The sequence below is a fragment of the Ursus arctos genome, unplaced genomic scaffold (genome assembly GCF_023065955.2).
Source record: "Ursus arctos isolate Adak ecotype North America unplaced genomic scaffold, UrsArc2.0 scaffold_8, whole genome shotgun sequence".
Classification (NCBI taxonomy): Eukaryota; Metazoa; Chordata; class Mammalia; order Carnivora; family Ursidae; genus Ursus; species Ursus arctos.
Genome location: NW_026623100.1, coordinates 77,222,637 through 77,238,433, shown reverse-complemented (window position 1 = coordinate 77,238,433; position 15,797 = coordinate 77,222,637). Strand labels below are relative to the sequence as shown.

Sequence of the window (15,797 nt, the reverse complement as noted above, 5' to 3'; positions counted from 1 at the left end):
TTGAAAACACCGGCTGGAGAGGGCTGCGCTTAGTTTTTGTTATTTTGGTTCTTTTTTTTTCCCTGAAACTTTGGACTCACCGGAAATGTCCCCATGGTTGTGTGGTGGCTGAAGGATTCTTAGGTTTCGCCGCAAGGAGGTTCGAGGAGGAAGGAACAGGGATCCGTGGCAGCTCAGATTGGAACTGGAGTTTGGGGGTGTTCTGGTACGACTTTGGGGTGGGGCATGTCTCATCCCTTCCAGTGAGGCCCCGAAAGGGCAGCAGGATTCAAGGGGGAATGCTGTCACCTGCAAGGACCGGGAGCCCAAGGCCAGAGCGTCCCAGGTCTATAGGTATGTTGTGGGTGTGATTCGGAGTGGAGACAGGTGGAGAAAGGGAAGGAGAGAGGGGCCTGGCAGGCAGCTATGGAAGGGTTTTCTCTCTCGAGGCCTTGAACTCCAGAGCACAGCCTCGTTCTTCTCTGCCACGGTCACTTCTCTAGTCAAGGATGAGAGACAGGACACACACAAATGGGTACCACACCAAGGAGCCTTTGCTAATGGGAGGGGCTCAGCAGGTGTTCGTGAGGGAGCCGGGGGCCCGGCCAGAGCATGGCTGGAGGGTCTTGGGCACTTGGCTCACCACGCTCTTGTTTTCTGCTTTGAAGTTGGCCGTCTCCCCCATCCTTCATCTTCGCCGGGGGGGGGGGGGGCAGTCTTCGAGTTGCAGTATATTGCAATATTGTCCTACAGACCTTCTTAGGAAGCCTCCGTGATCTTTGAAGTGCAGCCTGAGCAGGTCTGTGGAGTGTCCTTTCCTTGTTCTCCAAGGCTGATTCTAAACGTGTTGGCAGGGCACAGTCTGAACTAGCCTCTCGCCACCCTCCGCTTCCTGCTCCCCCATATCCATCCAGATCTGCACCAGCATCTGGAAGGACCTGCCTTCCCCAGTCAACGATGTCCCCCTGGGTCCAGCCTGGGTGTGTTGTCCACCTTCCACCCAGAATGCCCTTCCTTCTTTGCAGCAAACCGATGTGCATCCTTCCCAATTCAGCTTTTCGAGGAGGCCCTCTGAGATTGACCAGAGATAGAAACTTCCACGCTCTTCTGTCTCCTTCGAGCCACCTGCTTGCCTACACCCTTGCTAAGGGAAACTACCACCCTGTACTTGGTGCTATGTTGTTTCCCTGCTCTTCCTACACGGCTGTGGGTGTCTTTAGGTCAGGGACCCTGTCTGGTTCACTTTCACCCTTAGCTCCAAGTAGGAAGAGGTATTTCTGCTATATATCCACATGAGACCATTTGAGCCTTTCATTTTAAGGCTAAGCCATGATCCTGGAAGGGGGAAGTTATCTTTTTCACAGAGAAGGCATAGGATGGGCCAGAAATTGTCAATGTGTGGCTTAGGACAGATCCAGCTGTCTCAAGTTGGGGCTGAGACCTGGGAGGCAGGCCTTCAGTGGCATCTTCTCTTCGCGCCTGGCGTGGCCTGGGTGGAGGTCAGGGGTCTCCAGCAGCCTGGGGTGATGAACAGCGCCAGCAGTCATTTCTCTGCCAGATCTGCTGTTAAGAAAGTGCTCTGGACTCGGTTGCCGTCTCCAGCGGTTCAAACCCCCCGAGGAGGTGGGAGACACGCACTCTGTGTTCTTAGGGGAAGAAACCCTGGAGCACTGGGCTCGGCAGCAGAGGACTGGGGGTGGGAGGGGGGACAGAAGAGGGAGTCACGCATTTGGCTTAAGTGGAAACCGCAGGAAGAAGAGGCACAAACAGGCCAAGGAGAGCAGCAGTGTGTTCATGAGGAAAGAACAAAAGTGCACGTCTTGTACTTTGATGTCCAGCAGAGAGGGCTTCCTTCTGACCCCGCTTGGAATAGAATACAGAGAGGTCAGTTCAGGTGATTCCCCGGGGCAGGGGGGCAGGAGTGAATAGGCTTTTCTGGAACTGTAGCAGCAACGGCACCCCCGGGGCCTAAAGTAAAACCTCAGCCTTGGTTACTTGGGCCAGCGGGGCTCTTAAACCTGGCACCTGACTGCTCTCAGACAGGGCCGTGCTCCATTTTCATACCGTCCTCGCTGAAACCTCCCGTGGATCCTCCCCCGCTCCCTTCTTTTAGGAGGTATTTTCTGGGGGGCCTGCAGTGTCCCCGGGAAATGAAGAGGTGGCTAGGATAGTTCCTGCTGACAAGGAGAGTCAGGCTTTGAGAGGAAGGGGGACAAGAGACGTAGAAAGCATGTCTCTGCTTGGGTTGGCACATTTCAGTTGGTGCCAGAAGTTGAATGATTTCTGCTGAGTAGAAATTAAGTCCGAGTCTCTGGTTAGCATCTAGAAATTGGAATTATGAGCAGTGAATTCCAAATTTAGAGAGGAAACTGGAGTTTATTAATGTCTGTGTGCCAGCCCCCCTCTGTATGTTAGTTTATTTGGCCCTCCCTACAACTCCGAAAGGTAGTTCTTAGCCTCATGTTGTAAATGAGGGGAGGGTGGTTCAGAGAGGTTAAGTAACTTGCCCAAGGCCACACAGCTCGAAAATAGCCTAGCTGTGACTTAAGCCCCTGGTAGTCTTATTCCAAAGGACAAGCTTTTTACCACCTAGCAGGCAGTTTATGAATGCTTTGCAAGGCCCAACTTTGAAAAATCGTTTGAAGTTGGTAAAATTGAACTTGACCAAGAGGCTTATTATCCATGGAAGGGAGTTGCGCGGCCTTCTCTGAGAGTCCTGCTGGTTTTGCTCTAACTGGGCACCATGATGAAGACTGAAGAGCTTGTTCTCAGGACATCCTGGGCCTCCGTCTCCGTGCAGAGGGACTGAGCCAGCAGTGTGCGCCCTGGGCATTTGGGAGAAGAGCCGGTTTGGACGAGTGTGCAGCCGGGGAAGTGGTGGCTTTATTTTTATGGGCAGAATGACACGTGTGCAGCACCCAGGGGCACACAGAGCTGGGTGTTATCTTAGGAAGGGCATTCTAGCCCCCTCCTCGACCTCTGTAACTGTTGACAGATTTGGGCTCTGGGTTTAGGGAGAGGTGCCCCATTACTTGACTGATAAAAGCAAAGTGGAAAGTGCTCAGAAAGGAACTGGAGAATAATTGTGGGCCCGGAGGTCAGCCGGACACATAAGTCTTCAGATTCTCCAGCCAGTGTCAGTGAGCCTTTTAAGATAAACGGATTCTTCTGCCTCTCAGGCAGCACTTTTGATCTTCTATTCCGAAAGAAAGAAAGAAAGACAAAGTCACTTTTCAAGGAGAGGCTGAGCTAGAATATTTTTCTTTGAATGGGCTGGAGTCTGAGTTTCCTGCTTTAATCTCCAGGGGACAGCCAGTCGGGCTGACAGAGAGGCGGACACTGTCCAGGCCCCCGGCCCGCCGATGGCTGGTTTGTTTGTTTGCTTTGCGTGCCTCTCGGAGTGGTGGTCGGCCTGCCCCCCTCCTCCCTCCTGCAGACCTGTCTTCAGGCAACATTCTTAGAATGCTCTTGGTTTCCGTTGTCTGGCTAGAAATATGTCTTTTTAAATGGGGCTTTTCATTTACGGAGGCTTTATTTTCTCATCCCTGGCAGCCCCCCTTTTGGTAAAGCACCTTTCAGAAAGAGCCTAAGGCGACTTTTTTTTTCCCCCCTAAGCCAGAGTTTTAGCCCGGCGGGACAAGTGAACATCATGAGAAAAAGCCAGCAACTTTAAAAAACACTCCCTTTTCTGAAGTCACTGGCGTCTTTGAAAGCAGAGACTCTCCTCCTTCGGGCCATTATTGGACATTCGAAAATTGTCCAAAATGAAGGACCTTAGACAAGTCACATAATGCCCCCCCTGCCACAGTTTCCTAAAGTGGAATGAGAACTGTGCTCCGTGCATTTTAGAGCCGTGATGAAGAAGGTCTAAACTGACAAATGTAAGTGGAGAAGAAGGGCCGCACAAGGGTCCTCATAAATGACAGCTGTATTTTGATTTTAATATGTTCCAGGGGTTTACATTGCTAAAGGAAATAATAAAGATGCGAACACAACGCATGCTTTAAATCCCAGACTCCCTGTCTTCCTCTGCAAAATGAAGATAATCCTTTTCTCACAGAGGTGTTAATGCCCTGTAGCTACTGGACAGATCCTGGTTTTCTTGCTCTTCCATTCAAACTTGGGTCTCTCTCCATGTATATATTTACTGATTTACAAACTGTGCACATGGACCGCAGTCTATCATATATATTATTTACATTCCAGAACAGACACCAAAAACCAATTAAAATGATTAGATGAAACAGATACAAACAGAAGTTTTGGTATTTTCTTTTTCTGTGCTCCTTGTGGATCTAATGCTGAGATCTGTAGGAGCTGTGATGGGGACCTTCCGAGCTCGGTCCTGTGGTTCTGTGAGTATAGGTAGAAGCCTCCATGAGTAACTGCAGGAGCTTATGGGCTCCCCGAGATTACGATGTGTGTGCCTGCTTTGTCCCGTGAGGCCGACTTCCTGGCTTTGTCCTTTGGAAGTTTAGAGGAAGGCCATAGCTTTCTATGAAATTGGGAAATGCCTTGTCACTACTGGAAAAGGCACTGGAAGGGAATGGTAATACAGGTTTGTACCCCTTACACAGGGTGTCTGTGATGTCCTATTCTGCGAACGGAAACTTCTTCATGCTGCTTTGCATGGGAGACGTTCTTTGCAGATGGGCTTTCAATTCCAGAAGGGGCAGTAGCTGTGTGTCCTTAGACATGACTCCCAACCTTTCTGAGCTTTAGTATCTTCCTCTGTAAAATAGCGATCAAAGTAGAGATAGAAATAATGGCCCGATGGGATTGTTGCTAAGATTAAATTAGATAATCTTGAGGAAATGCTTGGCAGGCTGGGCTGCCTTTGCTCTCGGGCTGTCGTGCACCGTGATCTTTAGTTTTCATGCTACTGAGGTTCTGCACGTCAGTCATTCATTTTTATGCCTGCATTTTATTTTATTTTGTTTTTTAAAGATTTTATTTATTTATTTGACAGAGATAGAGACAGCCAGCGAGAGAGGGAACACAAGCAGGGGGAGTGGGAGAGGAAGAAGCAGGCTCATAGTGGAAGAGCCTGATGTGGGGCTCGATCCCATAACGCTGGGATCACGCCCTGAGCCGAAGGCAGACGCCTAACCGCTGTGCCACCCAGGCGCCCCTGCATTTTATTTTTTAAACATAACCTTCAGTGTTTACTAAGCGTGAATGTGAACACAGTCTAAAAAGTCATAAGTATATTATCACCTTAAAATGAAAAATACCTCTTTCTACTGCAGGTCCTGCTACCTGGAGGCCACTGTTGTTTAACTTTTTAGTTTTTTAATTCTTTTCTGGAATTCACCACTTAATTTACAAATAACGTGTGCTGCAGTTGTTAATTTCTGGATCATCTTTTCATTTGTACTGGGGCACATGAGAATTTAGCTTTCCCACGCCTCCTTCCCCCGTCCCCAAAATGCACGCTCGCGTGCACATACCCCAGCACACACATGCACACTCCACTTCCCTTTCCCCATCTTTCCGAAACAGTTCTATCACAAACTTTGCTTGAATCTGTATTCAGCGTAGACTCACAGCTATAATTAACTTAAATGTCCAGTTCCTGTACGTCGTATTTTTCCTGCAGCTACTAAATGTCTCTATTTTTTGTTTACTTGCATTTTTATGGACATATCAATAATTCATCCTGATATTCTGATAGAACTTAACTCCTTTCAACGTAGTTCAACACATCGGATAATCCCATCTGTGACGTTGTTTTCTTCTTGGAGACCTCCTTTCCTGAGCTGTTGTCCTTAACACCTTTGGAACCCTTTTCTCTCCTTGTGCTGGATCCCTCGTCCTGGGTCTCATGTTTTCAGATTTGTCAATATTTTCTGTTCCCCAGGAGCTTCTGCAGAAAGAATAGTTGAGATTTTTTTTTTTTTTTTTGAGATCTTGAATTTCTGAAAATGGTTTTATTCTACTCATACTTTGGATTGTTATTTTAGTTGGGTATAGAATTCTGGGTAGCACATCACTTTCCCTCAGAAGTTTTGAGGGCATTATTTCATTGTTTCCCAGGTTCACTGTTGAGAAATCCAAAGTCATTCTAATTATTTTCAACTTGAGAATGTGCCATTTTTTTCTTTCTGGATCTTTCTTTGGGATTCTCTCTTTATCCTTGGTGTTCCAAAATTTCCTTCTTCATTTATTATGCCAAGCCCTTGGGTTTTTTAAATCCAGAAACTTAAGTCCTTCAGTCCTGGAAATGTTTTTTTGGACTATTGCCTTGGGAATATTATTCCCTCCTTTTTTGTCATTCTCTGTTCCTGAAACTGCTGTTGGAGCATGGCTTCATCTTCTAATTTTCTTACCTTTCCTCTCCTTTGTGTCTTTATCTTCAACTCGGTCTTCTAGCCCTTCCAGTAAAGTTTAAGTTCCTATTATCATTTAAACAGTTTATAAGAGTTCATTTTTGTTTTCTGCATGTTTACATTTTCTTTTTTAAAGACTGTTTTTTTTTTTTTTTTTTTTTTTTTTTTTTTTTTTTAGAACAGTTTTAAGTTCGCAGCAAAATTGGGAGGAAGGTACTGAGAGTTCCCATACACCCTCGGCCCTGACACATTCCTTGTTGACCTTCAGAGCGCTCTGTTCTTGTTTCGCGGATACAGAGATTATGAATTGTAGTGAATTGTGGTGGGTGTTACCCTTGCAGTTTTTGTTGCTCTCTTTTATCTGTTTCTTTTCATCGCCAACTTTTATGTTAAAGGAGTTTCTCAAAAGCCTTTGTGATGCTGATGAACTTTGGATGTCTGCTTGCTGTTAAGGATCTGGCAGTCTGGTTTTGTGAAAGGCGTTGTACTATGATGTAGCTGCCAAGGGGCTCCCTCATGGATGGGATTAGATGTGGATTGTGGCATTGCGGGTACCCCCAGTTTTCATTGCCTGCCCATCCTTAAGCCTGAGTCTCAGGGAACCAAATAGGAAAAAGGAATGAGAGGGGAAAGCACTTCATCAGTCGTTACATAGACTGCACCCTGGTTGTCCGCTGTATCCCTGAGTCCAGATTCTCTGTGATTTTTTTTTTTTTTTTCTTGAGAAAACCTCCAGGCTTCTGTGGAGACAGGGAAGAGGCTGCTGAGGGGGTGGGGGGAGGAGGGAGAAGAGTGGGGAGGGCCTCGCCCCCACCCCTAGGTCTTTATCCCTGCTTTTCACTGTGTTCCCTGCAAATCTTAAGCCTTTTCTGGCCTCAGTTATGGTTTGAATTGGTTTGCTTCCTAGAGGATGCCTTAGTTCTTACTCTTTCGAAAGCTATCACCACTTCCCCGAAGCTTTACGTCTGCCAGATGGTGTGGGCACATCTTGTCTGATGTTATTTTGTTTCCTCACTCTGTGCATGTGTGTACGTACCCACGTATTCCTCACTGTCCCCCTAGTGCCGCTTGGGAGGGAATCGAGCTAATGCACGTATTCCATCTGTCCCCTCTCCCCGGGGCCTCCTCTCTCTCCTTTGCGTCCGCTCGTGACCATCCTTGATCTTCCCGGAAGTGCCTGCCCCATGCTTATTCTAACTGAACTTCAACCTAGAGCTTGCGGCTCTTTCAAACGGAATGCTCTAAAGGACACAGCTTGATTTACACTTGCTGGGCGGCGCGGGGCGGGGCGGGGGGGGGGGTGGATGGCTTGGGCTGGATGTCTCAGCCGCGGAAATCCTGCTGAGATAGCTGGCCTTGGTGACTCCAGACTCACCTGGGATCAGTCTGCTTCGCCTGGTCAAGTTCGTAGGTGCTTCTGGGGTCCGACGAATCAGGTGTGGTACTGACACAGCGCTATGTTTGAGGGTGATGTGGTGAAAAGGCCCACATCTGATGATCTCCTGTGGGGCCCAGTAGCCATCCCGCTGCATTCCTAGGTCCAGAATTTTCAAGCAACATTTTGTGCTTCGGTCTTAAAGACAAGCAGCTGTACAGGGGTCCCCTGGAAACTTCGTCCTCCAGGCCCTCCAGTTTTAATCCCAGACACCTCCGTCTGGTTGACCTGCCTGGAACACCACCTTCATCACCGTAAATCCCTAGCTCTGATGCTTCGGGGACTGTTATGTGCTAAAACCATGTCTGATTTTCACCCTCACTTTTGATTTTCCTCTAGCACAGGGCCATCTGGTAAGCCATTTACTACTCCTAAAGACGAACTGCTCCTTTTTCTAGGGCACGTCCGTCCTCATTGCGCTTTCTTTCCTTTGTACTCTCTGGTCCCTTTCTTCAATGTTCTTTCAAAATCTATTCTACCAAAATACCTTCCTCTCGGTTTCCGGCCCACTTTGAGTGCCGGCCCCTTGGCCCAAGTTCTCTCTGGTTCCCCCCAGCGCCCCCTGCATTGTAGCACTTCGTGTCACTTGTCCTTTATGATCTGAAATTCTTCTCAGGGGAATAGTCAGATTTCGCCAGAAATTAATGATCGTGCATGCCCTGACTGCCAGGTGCTATGCTGGGCGCTTTCCACGTGTTCTGCCTCTTTTACTCCCCATAATGACCAGTCAGCCCTTTGGAGTGCCCATTTTACAGATGGGAAGGTTGTGGTTCAGGTTCTGGGGTTGAAGAGCATCGTGCACCAGCATCAGAAGGCAGGCAGTGGGGGATGATGTGTCAGGGTGTGCAAGAAACCCTGCAGCTCGTGGGCCTGAACAGCTCTAGCAGGAGGCTGGCAGAGACCTGCGCAGGGAGGGCGCCATCAGAGCTGAGCAGGGGGGAGACAGTGGCCCCCGGCCTTCACAGGTGTTCTCTTCCTTTCATGAGGCCTTGGGGAGGATATTGAAGCTTCCGTGTTTGCCCCTGAGCTAGGCTCTCCAGTTCCCCATCTGACAAGGGCCTGGGGGGGGGGGCGGTTCTCACTTGCCCAGGAGATCTCCAGCTGTGCCTCCACTTCAGCCTCCTGTGCCCTCCCCTCCCAGAGCCTCTCACCTGGCAGGGGGTATTGTCTGTAGGCTAGAGCTCTGCAGGTAGGAAGTTCCCACACCATCAGTTGTGGTCCCCCTGGGAACTAACAGAAGGGCCACAAAATTTGCATATGGTTCCCAGTTCTCCTCTCTCCTTATTTACTGGTGTTTCCTTGTTATGATTTCAGATGCATCATTAGGTAGGGTGTGTTTGCTTATAGATATGAAAGCTTTGATGTTTGCTTAGAGTTATACCATTTTGTTTTTTGAGTGTGAAGACTCTTCTGTGTCTTGGTTCCTTTTGTGTTTCTCCTCTCCCTCCCCCAGAATTCCTCCCTCCCTCTGCTTCCCTCCCCCTCCCTCTTTCTCCTGCTCCTCCCCCCCCCCCCCAACACCACAATTCTATTTCTTTTATTTGAACAAGAGTTCCTTCAGGTTACTTATCATCTCCAAGACTTGAATGGGCTTCATAAGATCGCTCACCTGACCACCAAACGTGTTAGGCAAGGGAGCACGCACAGAGCCTGCATATGGTAGCTGGACAGCGAATGTTTGAGTTCTTTCTTCCTCTTTATTGCTCTGTCCACGTTAGGGACCGTCTGCTATAACTGGTGGAACCCTCTGGGCTCAGGGTACCAGTCAGCTGTCAGGTGAGCGGAACAGGACCTTGGGAGGGTAGGGTATGGATGCCTCTGTCATTTTCTTTTGCTCATCGAGCATGATTCTGCAGAGACACTATGAAAAACGGGATGGACTTACAGCTCCTTTCTGTGTGCCTCAAGCTCTTCAGACAGATCTATAGAAATAGACATTTGTGATGTTACTAGTTGGCGGCAACTTTAAACAGACCACCCTGAACCGAAAGTAATGCCAGGGTCCCCAAATGTGGCCAGTAACCCCTCATTTGCGTATTGAGGGGTCACGGCTTTCTTGCATCAGGTCAAGGAAAAAAGCAGACTTGAGGACCCTGGAGCCGCTTCTGACTCGGGCTGTTTGGGGGCTCGGGCTATTTGGGGGTTCCTGGCAGCTGACCTCTTTCTCCAGCACCTTCTCTGTGTCAGGCTAATTCCGGAGGCTCATTTCCCCAGGCTGGAAGCAGGGGCTGGCCAAGGGGCCCTGTGGTCAGGGGTTATTGCTGCAAGCGGGAAGTGTTTAATGGTTTTCATTTACTTGTAGTTGGAAGAGGAAAGGCAGAAAATGGGACTACTTGGCCCATTTTAGGTTCAGGAGGGAAACCAGAGCTCCCTCAGGGCGCCAGTGGCCCCGTCTTGAAATGGCTCTGCTACCCAAACAAGGGAGACTTTCCTACATATGTCGTAAGTCAGAGCGCTGTGGGAGGGTGTGGCCGGCTTGTGAAGCCAGGCTCACGGCTAGTGTGACTGTGGACATCACTGCAGTGAAGCAGGAGTTCCTACCACTCAGTGGTGTTGGTGCTGACATCTGGTGGGATTCTTTAAGTCAAACGCTACTTTGAAAATCAACAGTATGGTAGATAAGAAATATGTAAGGATATAGGAGAACTGAGGGATCTATCTCCTTTCCTCCCTTAAAAAGAGTTTATAGGTCTCTTTTCTCACATTGGTAGGCTATTTGTAAAAATCCATCTGGTATCCATCAAAAAGAAACCCTTAACATTTTAAAAGTCAAGTTTCTAAAGGCCACAGTCATGATTATAACCCAATAAAAATTAGAAATAAATAAGACTAGGAGCATCTGGATGGGCTCGATTGGTTAAGTGTCTCACTCTTGATCTCAGCTCAGGGTCTTGATCTCGGGGTCATGAGTTCAAGCCCTGCTTTGGGCTCCACGCTGGGTGGGGAGCCTACTTAAAAAAAAAAAACAAAAACAAAACTAACCTCCTGCCTGCCAGTCTTGACTATTTAAAAATTAAAAATGCATTCCTGCATAATTCAGGAGGGAGTCAAAAGGGAGATTTTTGTCTCAAAAGAAATGAAAAGGAGAACACTTTATACCAAACCTACGTGCCATAGCGAAAGAGGCATGCAGAGGAAAGTATGTAGCCCGAAATAGCTTCATTATTAAAGGAGGTGGAAAATAAGGATGACAATAAAGTAATCATTTAAGAAAGTTTCGGAAAAGTACAATAGATTAAGTCAAGAGGAAATAGAAAGCTTGCTTTAATGAACTAGAAAATAAATGGAAAACATTAGGAAAGAATATAAATTTAAGTGCTGCTGTTTGGGAAGCACTAAGCATAGCGGTTTACCACGTACGATACGAGAGAAACGTCCGGGCAAGTATCTGCAGCTTCACTCCATGCAATATGACGGGGCCATGACAGTTATTTTAAAAGCATTTGTAAGAGGATTAAGTGAAATGTGCATGTCCAGTGAAAAGTACAGAATCAAAAATTTCATTTATAGAATGATGATGTGAATACTATAGTCTCCCATCTCCCTCTTGTCCCCAAGTTGTGAAGAAAATTAAGTCTGGAAAGAATACATCATCCCAGCACAGTGGGAATGAGGTGTTGACGCTTGTGACAACACAGAAGGACCTTGACAACGTTGTGCTTTTCTGGAAGAAGCCAGTCACCAAAAGACCATAGATCACAGGACTCCATTAATAGGAACTTTCCAGAAGAGGCAAATCTATGAAGGCAGAAAGTAAATTAGTGGTTGCCCAGGGGCTGGGGGGCTGGGGGATTAAGGAGTGACAGCTTAAGGGTATGACGTTTCTTTTGGGGTGATGAAAATGTTCTAACATTGATCATGCGATGGTTGCACGGCGCCGAATATGCTGAAAACCATTGAGTCGTGCACTTTAAGTGGGTGAATGGTACGGTATGTGAACTGTATCTTAAACCGCCACAAAAAAATCACAGTGGTTATCTTGGGGGATGGGAATATCAGTGATTTTCCTTTTGTTTGTCCGCCCTCTTCTGTAATTTCTAGATTTCCACGTTTTCCAGATGTAATTCTACATTACTTGTATAACGGAAATGGTAATAAGCTACAAAAACACTTTAAAGGAAGAATGTTAACAACTGGCCTTTTAGCAGAGAAGGCCGCCATGGGAAATCTGCTAGCCTACCTTCTGAGAAGGTGGGGTGAGGTCTTGTAATCCTACAATCTGGAGATCGTGGAATTGTCAGCCGCCTTGCAGACATAAGGTGATGCGGGGCGATTCTTCTGTAAGTCAAGGAAAAGAAACCATCCTTTGTCTGAGCTCTCTTGGGGGCAGGATCCCATCTCAGGGAGAAGCCGGGGGCAGGTGGGGGGGAGGATCTCTGAAACCAGGGATGATGAAGAGCCGGTTTCGAGGGAAATATGCGAAGAGGTGTCAGACTCTGCTCTCTGAGTGCTGAATTAGAGAAAGCTGTTACTTATATAACTTCCTGTAATTGCCTGGCGGGGGGAGTAGCTGAGAGCCGCCCTCTCCTCTTTGCTGAGCGGGGGATCCATGGCCCTGCCCTCCCTGCGACGGGTTCACTTCTGCCTTAGGGCTTCGGGCGCAGGGTCGGTCTTTTCAACTGACGCTGGAATGCCGTTTTAAACAGCAGCCTCTGCCGTCCTTTCTGAAGATGGGAAACTCTTACGCCGGACAGCTGAAGACGACGCGGTTCGAAGAGGTCTTGCACAACTCCATCGAAGCATCCCTGCGGTCCAACAGCCTGGTGCCCCGGCCGGTGTTCTCCCAGCTCTATCTGGAAGCCGAGCAGCAGCTCTCCGCACTAGAAGGTAGGAGGTGCCTGGTGTGGTTCCTGGGTCGTGTGCAGCTCCTGTTAGAACAGAATGGGAAACTCTTTCCTCCCTCTGTGTGGCAAACATTGAGTCTAGCAGAAAAGAATTATTAGAAAAAGAAAGGTGCACCTGTATTTTCCCTTGGCTAAGACTGAGTTTCAGCCATAAAGTTACAAGGAATACATTCATTGGGTAATGGGGAAGGAAGAGGGCTGCGTTGGGTTGTCATGAATTGGCTGTTACTGATGCTCTCATTAGAAAGTTTGGTGTTCTCACTGGGTAAGTCAGAAATGTTCACATGCTTTGGCCCTCAGTGATATTTTTTTCTTTCTGTCCCAAGATTCATGGCCATATCTTTGCAAAATAGTCTAGGTAGTTTCTTTTGGTGATCGTGGATACAAGAGCCCTCTAGAAACTTTGAAAAACCAAGAACAAACCCTTAATGAATTGAACGTGCACCAGGAATAAATGAATAAATTATATTCAGGCATGGGGACAACTTTAGGATTTACTTAATTATCCAGAGAATAAAATGGTTGTGTTTTCAGTCTTAAATATGTCTCTTTACTAGCCATGTGTTGGCGTGTCAGAAGTAACCCCACAGCAGTCCACGGGGAAGGACAGTTACTGTTACCTAAGTTCTTTTGCTCAGTTCATGCTTTCCATTGGAAGTTCCCTGCAGACTTCACTTAATATCGAAGGCAAAAAGGACCGTTGTTTAAAACAAAAATTAATCAATTAAGAAGGCATGCAGTATGCCTGTCCTGTGTTGGGGTGGTCACGATGTGTGTGGGTCAGTGTGTGTGTGTGTGTGTGTGTGTGTGTGTGTGTGTGTGTTGGCAGGTTGTGGGGATGGCTGGGTAGGAGGGTTGTGCTTAAGGGAAAATGAGGCACAGGGTTGCTTGTGTGGAATCTGGCAGCTCCTTATTCTAGCAGGGAAGGTTCCTCGTGTCCATCTTTGAAACGTCCTTACAACGTCAACTTTGCAAGCAGCAACAGTAAGGACCTAAAAGAGCTGGATGAGGGTCTGGGAGAAACTGGACTGGGCTCAAAAGCACGAATTAGGAAAACCAAGAATTCTCTGGTATTGAAAGTGCACATGTTTTCCAGAAGGGGAAGCGTCACTGCAACACTGGGGGGAGATGAGAGATGAGTGGGGGATGCAGGCTGTGTTTTTGGCTAGCTGACAGACTTACGTAAAATGTATGCATTAAACAGTCATCCTTAGCTGCTTTCAGTACCGAAAGGCTGCCTTGCTGATGATAAATTAATGATGGTAATGTTGATGACTTAGTCCATGTGAATGGCACCCTTAGAATCTACAAAGTGCTTTCCACCTCCACCTGCTAAAGTGATAGAACCCCATGATTTGGGACAATGGGAGATGGGTTTGCTTGCAGGTTGCAGTGGTGAAGGAGTGCCTGAGTCAGGGAGTTTTACCCTTAGCTTTGGCAGCTCTGTGTTGGAAAGGGGGCAGACAGGTGCTTAAGTATGCGGGGGGTGCTCCCCTGGGGGGAGAGAGGAGCAAGCCTTGGGAGGTTCCCTGTCAGCTTTTCTTTCTGCCTACGATCTCTAGGGACTACCTGGGAGCCTGCATCTCGAACATTCTGACTTCTTAGGATGCCTTCCCCTGCCGATAGGGCATTGGGCAGGTGAATTTTCCGGGGACAGCTTTGGGTGTCCCCTTCTCATGCCTCCCGTGTTGAGTGCCAGCTGTCGGTGCAGACTCCCTGTACGAAAACCAGAGCGGACCCTACAGCTTTTCCTGTTCGTCTGCAAACAGAATAGAGAAATCCTCCCGAGGGGCAGGAAGGACAAAGGAGGGGTCTGGTGGGAAGGTGGAGATTCTCTTTCTAGTTTGCTGGATGTCACCATGAACTGAGCACATAGCTCTGCCCCTGGATGCTGCGTCATAAAACTTGTCCTGGCCACACCTTGTTTTGTCTGTCTGTCTCTCTGCCAGGGTCTCTTGGTGCTGTCCTTCCTCAGACAATTACATTAAAGATGGTTTTTATGGCCAGGGTGCTGGTATCCTAAACACCCCTGGGTCTGTTATCTGTGTTCATGAGGGCGATTCAGCAGGGGCCTTATGACTTTGTTCCCTGGATTAGAGGTCTTATCACACCTCCTTCCAGGGGAAAAGGCTTTTATGTGCGATTTACTTTTTTTTTTTTTTTTAAGAGAAAGACGAAACAAAACAAATACCACCCCAGCGTTTTGAGATAAGCATTAATTAATTAAACAAGATGCAGTTCGTTCTTGTAACCCTACCCCCCTCAAAATGTCATATGGTTTCTTCTCGTGGAAAGAAAAGAACATTGAGCTCCGCAGAGTGAAGAAGTGTGACAGCATCTGGGCGTCTGTGTTTTCGTGTTAAGGTCCTTAGCCCCTAGTCTGGTTGGTCTTGTCTGATGCCGTGTTAATGCCCTCCTCCCACCCGGAGACCTTGGCCAGCAGTTGGGTCTGGTCTGCTCCTGGCTCTAACTCTCCTTACTCTCGCTGCTGCTGCCTGACTGATCCCATCAAAGGCCCTGGGCTGTCTGGTGTAGACCTTTGACCTTTGAGGTCTGCTCTCTCATCCCCTGGATTCTGAGCTCTTTCTCTGACTTTCTGAGGCCAAAGACCCTCCTCTTTCATCCTTTCTGAGAGTCTGAATTCCTTTTCCTTTGGCTTTAGCAGAATAACGCGCAGACAGGCATTCCTGTGTGCCCTCAGAGCTCCAGTGGCTCTGAGTTCTCGCTCCTTCTTAACTCAGGTTGCTGGGGCCTTTGCCCTTCCCTCCGAGCCTCTGGGATACTGGCTCGGAGAGGAGAGTGGATGGTGCGGCCGAGCACAAACAGCCCTGTGCCGCCCACTCGGCAGGACCTGTGCCACGTTGCTGGCGCCTGGGGTCTGGGCGGGATTCTATCCCGTAGGCTAAAGGCACTCCACGCCTGCATTTAATGGCAGGAAGGAAGCATCTGGAGGAGGCTCTGCAGTTTATCCCCACCCCCCTTGGGTTCTTCCTGGGTAATCTTTTTATGGTCTTCCTGCCACCTTGGTGTCCTCTAGGCTCAGAAAGACAGACACCAGGGATTCTTCGCTTCCTGCTCTGACCTACCCAAGGTCATGGGCCTGAGCTGGCTTAAAATGTTCAGTTTCCTGCCTCTTGTTCCATGGGCACCTTTAAAATGGTGGCCGCCGTGAAGACACGTTGCCAGTACCCTGCACTGATTAAATCACAT

At 48.1% G+C, this 15,797-nt stretch overlaps 1 protein-coding gene across 1 annotated transcript in view; it reads left to right on the top strand.

The window, feature by feature from the left end:
• The window catches only part of GREB1 (growth regulating estrogen receptor binding 1), a 127,214-nt gene that overhangs the window by 45,372 nt on the left and 66,045 nt on the right, over nt 1–15,797 (top strand). Inside the window, exon 2 of the mRNA XM_026519051.4 lies at nt 12,390–12,570. Within this exon, the coding sequence (XP_026374836.2) occupies nt 12,414–12,570 (157 nt within the window). The 5' untranslated portion in view covers nt 12,390–12,413. The remainder of the gene's footprint in view (nt 1–12,389; nt 12,571–15,797) is intronic.